The sequence below is a fragment of the Babylonia areolata genome, chromosome 19 (assembly GCF_041734735.1).
Source record: "Babylonia areolata isolate BAREFJ2019XMU chromosome 19, ASM4173473v1, whole genome shotgun sequence".
In the NCBI taxonomy this organism is placed as follows: domain Eukaryota; kingdom Metazoa; phylum Mollusca; class Gastropoda; order Neogastropoda; family Buccinidae; genus Babylonia; species Babylonia areolata.
Window position 1 is genome coordinate 32061749 of NC_134894.1, and position 10000 is coordinate 32071748.

Consider the following 10000-nt stretch of genomic DNA (forward strand, 5'->3'; position numbering starts at 1 on the left):
AAGAAGGAAAAAAAGGAAAGAAAATGAAAATAATTACTGTCCATAGAAATGGTGTGCAGATGCGGAATTGGGTTGGGGGGAAGGGGAGTCTTTCGACTGCATGGAAAGCATGAAACATTTACTCACGTTTAAACGTGATAACCATACGATGTGATGATGATGATGATGACGACGACGACGAATATGATGAAAGTGGATGAATGACAGAAACAGGAATGTTGTAGAATAAAGGAAAGGGATAAAAGGTAGAGAGAGAGAGAAAGAAAAAAAGGAGGGTGGTGGGGGGTGAGGGACATATGGTCGGGCTGAATGAGTGCACGGACAGTCACACAATCTCCTCACCATCCTCCCCCACCCCCGCCCCCCCGCTTCCCCCACACACACCTCTCCCAAAGGACACACCCCATCCTGACCCTGCGCTCCACCCCCACCTCCCACTACCCACCCCACCCACCAAACCACCCACAGTCACACAATCACCTCACCCCCACCACCACCACCACCCCCATCTCCCCCATCCTGACCCTGCACCCCACCCACTACCCATCCCACCCACCAAACCACCCACAGTCACACAATCACCTCATCAACTCCCCACACACACACACACCCATCCTCACCCCCCCCCACCCCTCCAGACCCTGCGCCCCACCCACCAAACCACACACAGTCACACAATCTCCTCACCAACCCCCTCTCCCTCCAAGAACCCCCCTCTCCCTCATCCTGACCCTGCGCCCCACCCACTACCCAACCCACTCACCAAACCACCCACAGTCACACAATCGCCTCTCCAACCTCCCCTCCTCACCCCCACCAGAACCCCCACCCCCACCCCCCAGCCCCCATCCTGACCCTGCGCCCCACCCACTACTCGCCCCACCCACCAAACCACCCACAGTCACACAATCTCCTCACCAACCCCCTCCCCCTCCAAGAACCCCCCCTCCTCCCCCATCCTGACCCTGCGCCCCACCCACCCCCACCTCCCACTACCCACCCCGCCAACCAAACCACCCACAGTCACACAATCGCCTCACCAACCCCCCACCCTTCCCCCCACAAGAACCCCTTCCTCCCACCACTATCCTGACCCTGCAGCCCACCCACCACCCACTTCCCACCAACCAGCCCCCTCCCTCCTGTTACCTTCGTGACGTAGAAGAGGTAGGTGAAGACGCAGGGCAGCGACATCCCCTCGCTGGAGATTGGAGCGATGAAGATGTTCAGCTTGTGCCAGCCCGTTTCTCGGACGGCCACTCGGTACATGGCTTTCTTGTCTTCCAGCTGTATGAACACCGTGTTTTCCAGCTGCGTCTCGTTCAAGGCGCCGTCATACTGCAACACGATTGTTGTATTGTATTGTATTGTATTGTGTTGTGTTGTGTTGTGTTGTGTTGTTGTGTTGTGGAGGAAGGTGGCAGAATGGTTACGACGCTCAGCTGCCAATACAGAGAGTCCGTGAGGGTGTGGGTTCGAATCCCGCTCTCGCCCTTTCTCCTAAGTTTGACTGGAAAATCAAACTGAGCGTCTAGTCTTTCGGATGAGACGATAAACCGAGGTCCCGTGTGCAGCACGCACTTGGCGCACTGAAAAAGAACCCATGGCAACGAGAGTGTTGTCCTCTGGCGAAATTACGTAAAATGAAATCCACTTTCATAGGTACACAAATATGTAAGCATGCACTCAAGGCCTGACTAAGCGCGTTGGGTTATGCTGCTGGTCAGGCATCTGCTCAACAGATGTGGTGTAGCGTGTATGGATTTGTCCGAACGCAGTGACGCCTCCTTGAGAAAGTGAAACTGAAACTGAAACTGTTGTGTTGTGTTGTATTGTATTGTGTTGTGTTGTGTTGTTGTGTTGTGTTGTATTGTGTTGTGTTGTGTTGTGTTGTGTTGTTGTGTTGTATTGTATTGTATTGTGTTGTGTTGTGTTGTTGTGTTGTATTGTACTTTATTGTGTTGTATTGTGTTGTGTTGTATTGAATTACTTTTTTTCCTTTTTTTCTGAGCAAAAGAAATTCCATTTTCGACAACAAAAGTATTCAACGACTACTATTGATCAGTGTGTCAGTATGTTGCATAAAAATTTTTGTGCATAAAAAAAGAAAAGAAAAATGTAACAGTAGTTTTTGTGAAAATATTTCAATTTATCTTGCGCCCTTCCCAAAGGTGCAATATCATTATGATTAGAATGTATGGAAAGAACTAATCATTTGCTATTTTTTGTGCCAAGTTTGGCATCAACTGCCTGAGCATTTCCAGAGAAAATGACGAAGTTACAGTTTACCACACACACACACACACACACACACACACACACACACACAACCGAACACCAGGTCATTCCACAGACTCATTTTGTTTCGAGTAACTCTCAACAAATTAATCAATTCACCGCAACTGTAATGCGTAGTTAACTCCCATGGCCCAGCACACAAGTCGGGCATATTAAATTTTGTCTGCAATCTTTAGTAATAATGATGAATTCTACATTTTCCGCCAACTGTACAGACATTTCATGACGCGATGTGAAAACGAGATTCCACGTGCGAGTGCATATTTAACTGGATTATTCATTGTCATCTTGAAAACGTACTGGAGAAAACATTTTGTAAACGAAAATATACCACACACGTGCACAGACAGGGACCGTCAATTTCAGAGACACACAGAGACAGACAGACAGATTAGTTGTGACATCGATATGAAGAAGTTCTTTGCTTCTTTTCATGTAAACACGGGGAAAAAAAATAAGGAAGTAAAAATAGATTTTAAAAAATAATAAAATAAATGACAGGCACCTCCTACTATTTGTGAACACGAAGTCATCACATGAGGAAGTATATTATAGCATGTGTGTCGTGGCAGTGAAATCCAGTTACATGTGACACAGCGCTGCCTGGCTAATCACATATCGTGTGAAATGCAGCATGGCCCATCTGTCATACTTATCTGGCGTGTGTCTCTGTGTGGGCGGGGAGGGGGGCGAGGAGGGGCGGGGGAGGGATAGTGTGAGATACACATACACACCCAGAGAGAGAGGGGGGGGGGGGCAGTGGGAAGATAAAACAAAATGTAATTATTTCTCACGAAAATTCCAATTAAAAATTTTTTAAAGAAGTAGACAAGAGAAAAGAAAAGGAGAGGGGGTAAAACCCCATTCAGACACTGCTGTATAAAAAAAAATATATATATTACTATGGTTAGTTCCCTTGGACCACCATTTGCGAGAACTCGCATACGACCAGACCAGTAAAATGATTACATTATCACGTTACATAAAAAGACAACTGAAACGGTAGGAAATAGAATATGGTTTTGTTGTTTGTATTATTTCTGCGGCTTTCATCAACCAGATATCTTCCTTGTGTGTGTGTGTGTGTGTGTGAGAGAGAGAGAGAGAGAGAGAGAGAGAGAGAGAGAGAGAAATTAGTTGTGACATGAACATGTTACTTCCTTTTGTTGGGGGAAAACACTCAAACATACAATTATGCCAACAATCGGCCTACCAAGAATGGATTACATGGTGAATTCCGTGTGTTAATCGGCGTGCCTACAGCTGTGAAATCAACTTACATGTAACAAAAACAACAACGTTCTGTCAAAATGAAATGCCCGACAGTGTGTGTGTGCGTATGCGTGTGCGTGTGCGCGCGTGTGTGTGTGCGCGCGCGTGTGTGTGTGTGTGTGTTGCACTCATGGACTTGCATACTGTTCTGTACTGTTCTGCACAGTTCGGTCAAATGAAATGCGCGCGCGCGCGCGCGTGCGTGTGTGTGTGTGCGTGCGTGCGTGTGTGCGTGCGTGCGTGCGTGCGTGTTGCATTCATGGACTTGCATATTTGCATACTATTCAGTACCGTACTGCACAGTCAGTGCATGCGGTGTGCTGTGTCGTGCAATGTAGCACAGAGGAGAGCACAACCTCAGCACTGTTGAACAATTGCGTGTTTTTGATGTACGCCGTTCTATCCTTGTACTGTCCTGTACTGTACTATACTCATTGCTTTGCATTGCACTGTACTGCAGTATATAGTAGTATGCAGTGTTGTGCGTTTTGTGCATAGTGCATGCTTCAGTTGGAAGAATAAGACAACGATGTGTGGGTCGGTGTACAAAAAAGACCCCACACGAGTGGGAGCGATCACACTCACTGATTTTGTGTATACACTCAGCAACCATGCATTGTCTGTCCTTTGTGAAGCAGCTACGAGCGCGTGAACTTAACTTGGTTTGCAAGGTCGCTGACTTTATACACTTCTCTTGCCGCTTATTTCCTGTGGCCTACTTGTGTCTTTGCGAGGTTTGGTTTGTTTGTTTGTTTGTTTGTTTTCGGGAAGAGTGGAGAGAGGGTGGAAAGGGAGGGGGGGGGTCACAGTGGAGCTACAAAACAACTGAATTAAGTAAATCTTTTTATTGTTTCAATTGATACCTAAAATTAATAAACAAACAAATAGATAAATTAAGAGCAACGAGCCGATATCCTCTTATGCGGTTTGCTAGAAAAGTGGAGAGAAAAACAAAGCGTTTGTCCAGGGCCACAGCCACTAGCTGGCCATTAGACAGAATGCCCCTCATCCAAACTGTTCCCCCGGCGTCTTTTCCTCGACGCGTACAGTGACCTTAAGGATCCAAACATTCCATCTCATGAACCAAAAATAAAACATTAAAAAAATAAAATAGTTAAAATTTGAAAAAAAACAACGATTGTGCAACCAGCAGACATATACACTGGATACCTATTCATTTGCTAATGAGTGGTGTATGTTCCCGGGAGTATTCGCGTGTGTGCACAGTATACTGTATGTATGTACAATAGTGAGACAACAACAAAAAAAGAAAGAAAACTGAAACAGATAAGAAGGTAGATCAAATACTTCTCGGCCAAGAAGCAATAGCATAAACTGTAAAACATGAGCACTCATATCTACACACACACACACTCCTATCTCTCCACACACACACTGTAATACCTGGACTGAAGGGGATTAGTCCTGGACAGTTACAATTATCTTGCGGGAATGCGCTTCACTCAATCGCTGTTTCAAGCGTTTGCGCCAGTACGGAAACGGCGAACAAGCATACAATCTACGCCGGGCCTCTACTGTCCGGGTGGGACAGATTTAGAAGCGGGAGGCAGTTTTGACTGTGACACCACGCGTCACCCTCCGTTCAGGAAATGCTCTCTTGACAACAACCACACGCCCTGCGAAAGACTGATAGGGCGTCAACCCCCTCGACTATGGAAGTCTTGGCTATGGCGAATTATTAGCAGCAAAAGAGTGGATTTTATCACTTCTACAACGCAAACCTTGATTGAAAATCGAATTATGTTATCATTTTATTTCAATGTGCACCAACTAGTTACTTGATACCCTCCTTTGGGAAAAAAAACCCCAACCATGTGGACACTTGCAGTGTCCTCTGATTTTGACACAACTTTGTGTCTTCATATGAAAGAACTAGAGTCAAAGGCTGTCAAATTATAATGACGCATTCAGAGTCAAAATTCCAGTTATTCGAAAATCTAGCGTGGCGATGGAACGCGGAAGAAGAAGACAATTAACATTCTTATGAAATAAAAGGATGATATTTTTCTGCGTTCGTGGGCTTCAACTTCTACATTCACACGTCTCTTATGATTGAACTTTATGACAAGTTTTTTACTCGAACACTTTGACCATTCCTTTCTTGTTGGCCTTCATAAACTCGCTAAAAACCTTGTTGAAAAATGACGAAAAGTATATCTTTGGCAATTATTGACCAGCCACGGCTGAGAAGGTTTTTTTGTTTTTTGTTTTGTGAGCGTCACGAACAATGGGGTTTGACTACGTTTACTGGTGTCAACGCCCTTCAATAACAATGACAACAACAAAAAAAGAAGAAGAAAAAAAGTCACACATTTCGTCTGTATTCACGCCACTCCAATTCGACAAAAGGAAAGCGTCAGTTTATGAGGAGGACGGAGGGGCGGAGGGGGTGGGATGAAGGTTGGGGGGGGGGGGCGGGTAGGTTGAGGGAGGAGTGCCACTGTTCGCTACCAGTTCCTTTGTGACGCGATGATCTTTATGGAGATATTTCAATCTTTAGTCATGGTTTCGGATTATGCTTTCCCACTGCTGACTTCACGCGATGACACTAAATTATTTATTTATTCATCCATTTATTCATATATGTATTTGTTTGTTTGTTTGTTTGTTTACTTACTTATACTGACTCACCTTTCTCTTTTATGATAATGTCCTTTGTTTTTTTGCGAAGGTGGCAACGCCGAGGGATATGAGAGGAGAGGAAGAAAAAAAGAAGAAGAAACAGGATTCTTGAAACTAGGAAGGTTAACATTTCAACGGAGGGGAAAAAACAAAAACAACTAAGATGTGAAAATGAAAAATAAATAGAAAAAAAAGGAACTAACATAAAACAAGAGAAGAGTGATGACTGTGCTGATCATGTGACAGGAAGGGAGTTGGGGTTTGTTTTTGTTTTTGTTTTTTTTGTGTGTGTTTTTTTCCACAAGTGTCACCGTTCCACTTTGTTCTTTTCCTGTCCACCAGTCTGTGGTGACGTGCAAATGGATGTCGTGACTTTTTCCGCCCCCGAAAAAAAATGTCATCCCTGATTTTACAGAAAGGTAACTTACAGGAACCTGTTTCTTTTTCATAAAGAATGATTGGCGAGTTTGAGTTTACCCCTAGCGAAACGCGAAGATGCACACACACACAGACACACACACACACACACACACACACACACACACACACACACACACACACACACACTACATTCTTCTTCTTCTTGTGTTTATGACCACTACATTCTTCTTCTTCTTGTGTTTATGACCAAAGGATATTTACATGGCGTGGAACTATTGAACATTGCGCGCTTAAATACTGCACCTAATTATATGCCGAATCGTTATGTATTAAATCCTTTGGTTGGAACTTAATTTGTTTATGGAAATTTCCCTGCGGGCATAAATCAGTTACATGGAGCATAAGAATAGACGCTTGGACAGACGGTGTCAGTGATCGAGGCAACGCATTTGCAACGGATAACCACAGTACGTATGCGGAAGCACGTTCACCTGGTCTGCATTCACGCATTATTGGCCACTGACACAAGGTTATTACGTCGAATCAGGTATCCAGTAAGACATAGGGTCTTTCACGTGTGTCATCATTATTCGCACATTCACCTTTCTCCAGGTGCCAAATTGTTGTGGAGAGGGTGGCCCAGTGGTTAAAGACTATGGGAACTTGAGTATGCAGGGTTCGATTCACGTCCAGACCCCTTTAAGTACCCTCCACGGAACTCTGCATTGGTGGTCTGGTACTTTTTTCTTTTTACGGAAGAGGCAATGAACTGGCGGCCCATGTACAGCATGCCGATGAAAGAAATATACTGCGAGATTGTTGTCTCTGACAAAACCCTGTAGAAAAATCCAACTGAATGTCTCAAGCATAGAGCAGAATAAAATGAGAAACGATGGCGCTGTACTGTGGCGACAGAGTTAAATCTCCAGGAGGACCAGTCTGATTTTAAAAACAAACAATGTGTTTTCTGACAAGAAAGTGATGCTACAGATATCTGGGACCTTCGGTTCAACTATGGTAATATATATATATATATATATATATATATGTGTGTGTGTGTGTGTGTGTGTGTGTGTGTGTGTGTGTGTGTGTGTGTGTGTGTGTGAAAATAACTATAAAAAATACTGATACTAAAAAAATAAGATGAAAACCCCTCTTTGAGAAAACATCAGGCAAGTCTCAGAATGTGAACATGTAAATATGAGATTTACTAGTGGCGACAGTAATGGTAGAAGTCTGTATGAGCGTGTATAATTATGTGCGCGACTGAAACCTGTCTGAATGACAGAGGAAACGAATGATGATTGCCCAGTGGCAGCTATGCAGTCGGCTCTACCCAGGTAGCGTAGGCACCCTGTTGTGCAAATGACTTCCAGTTTGTAAAGCGCTTACAGCTTGGTCTCCGACCCAGGCTAGGAGCTATACTCATAAAATATGCACTGTTTCAACGCTGTCTGGGAAGGTTCGTACTAAAGGCCCGTGTTTTTACGAGGAATGAAAACCTGTTTGGATAAAGTTTGGAGACAATGTCTATACCGAAAGCATTACTCTCCCGCCCTCTCCACGAGCCAAGGAAATATTATACACACCCTTCAAGTGTCTTCCGTAGTGTCTTCTGTGCTCCATATTATCATATCATCATTATATCATGTCAAAATTGGTTGTATCGGCAAATGCAGCAATGGTAGCAGCAGTTTCAGTGGTAAGAGTGCTTGTAATTATGTTGTCGTGGCATTGCTTTACTGTTCTGATAAGTATAGTATCAGTGGTCAGTTGCAGAAAAAGCGGCAGCAGTGATGGTGGTGGCTGTGGCGATCTGGTATGGTTGATGGCTATTTCTAAATTAGTTCAGTCTTCCCACTTGACTCGTGGGATGAGATAACAGTGAAATAAAATCAGAATGAAATAAAGTCTTTAGATAGAATTATATATATATATATAAGCCAAAAACAAATAAAGAAAAGAAAATGGTACAGGGTCGGCTTGGCGTAACTCCACCCTACACCCCCTACCCCTCATACCCGCCACCCCACCCTCACCCCCAACCACCCCACCTCCGACCCCCCACACCTTCCCAACGAAGAACAGGGAAAAGACTTCTTGTCACACAGGCTGACACCTCAAACACTCAAACGCGGGTGTGGGGCTGAGACAAGGCGAAAGAGGAGAGGGAGAAGAGTATAAATTACACTTCATGATCTGCGCCAAGTACCCCACAATTGCGCTTTACTGCACATGCGCGGACCTGAAGTCAGAAAAGCAGTTGTCTCCATCTGACGGATAACTGCCCTTGTCTCTTTTGTCTTTTTAATGGCTCTGATATTTGTACACACACATACAGAGAGAGAGAGAGCGAGAAAGAGTGTGTGTGTGTGTGTGTGTGTTTGTGTGTGTGTGTGTATGTGTGTGTGTGTGTATGTGTGTGTGTGTGTGTGTGTGTGTGTGTGTGTGTGTGTGTTTTGTGGCAGTTTTCAAAGTTACGTGACCGTCTTATGAATAAAGAAATCCTTTCGCCTGACAAACCTGTGAGTTGGGTTTTTGTTGGGGTGTTGGCCAGTGTGTGTGTGTGTGTGTGTGTGTGTGTGTGTGTGTGTGTGTGCACGAGTCAGCAGCTTTAAGACACACCACGTGCTTGAATAACACAGCTTTGCGCTGTATTCTGCTTTGACGTGAATTCATTTCAGATGCACTGTTCCAACGCTGTCTTGGAAGCTTCGTATTGAAGGCCCTTATTGTTTTGTAACGAGGAATAAAAACTTGTTTTGAATTAGTGTGGAGACAAAGCTTATACCAGAAGCATTAATTCTCTCTCTCTCTCTCTCTCTCTCTCTCTCTCTCTCTCTCTCCTGGGGCCAAGAACATATTCACACCTATCAAGTGTCTTTAGTAGTGTCTTCTGTATTCAAACCAGGTTATGAAGTAATTCAATTATATCGAATCAGGATCGGTTCATACGTGGTATAATTTCTGCCCTCCCCACCGGAAAAAAAAAAAAGCAAAAGGCTTTCAAATCACTGACAACCAACCCAAACATTAGTAATATCGCTGCCCAATTTAGTTTTTGTTTGTTTTTTTGTTTTTTGTTTTGTTTTTGTTTTTGTTTTGTTTTTTAACCTTGAGTGCTGGAGAGAGAGAGAGAGAGAGAGAGAGAGAGAGAGAGAGAGAGAGTAGAAAGTGGTGTTTCAAATCATGTATCAATATCCAGAATAATTCACTTTCCCGGGGGGATGGTTACCTGATGTAGCGGGTTGTCAACGTCAAACTCAAGACCAACTAAACTGGCCAAACTGGCTTCCGTTTTTTGGCAGTAACATGACCGTGTGAAACTTACGAGACCGTGACAATGCCGACACTTGCCGAAAATGCGTTGGTGATATTACGTATCTGCAGCTGTCACCCTCGTAGA

At 44.3% G+C, this 10000-nt stretch overlaps 1 protein-coding gene across 1 annotated transcript in view; it reads right to left on the bottom strand.

Annotated features, from left to right (window-relative positions):
* Positions 1-10000, bottom strand: part of LOC143293634 (uncharacterized) — a 25569-nt gene that overhangs the window by 3760 nt on the left and 11809 nt on the right. The window contains exon 3 of the mRNA XM_076604736.1: positions 1150-1338. Within this exon, the coding sequence (XP_076460851.1) occupies positions 1150-1338 (189 nt within the window). The remainder of the gene's footprint in view (positions 1-1149; positions 1339-10000) is intronic.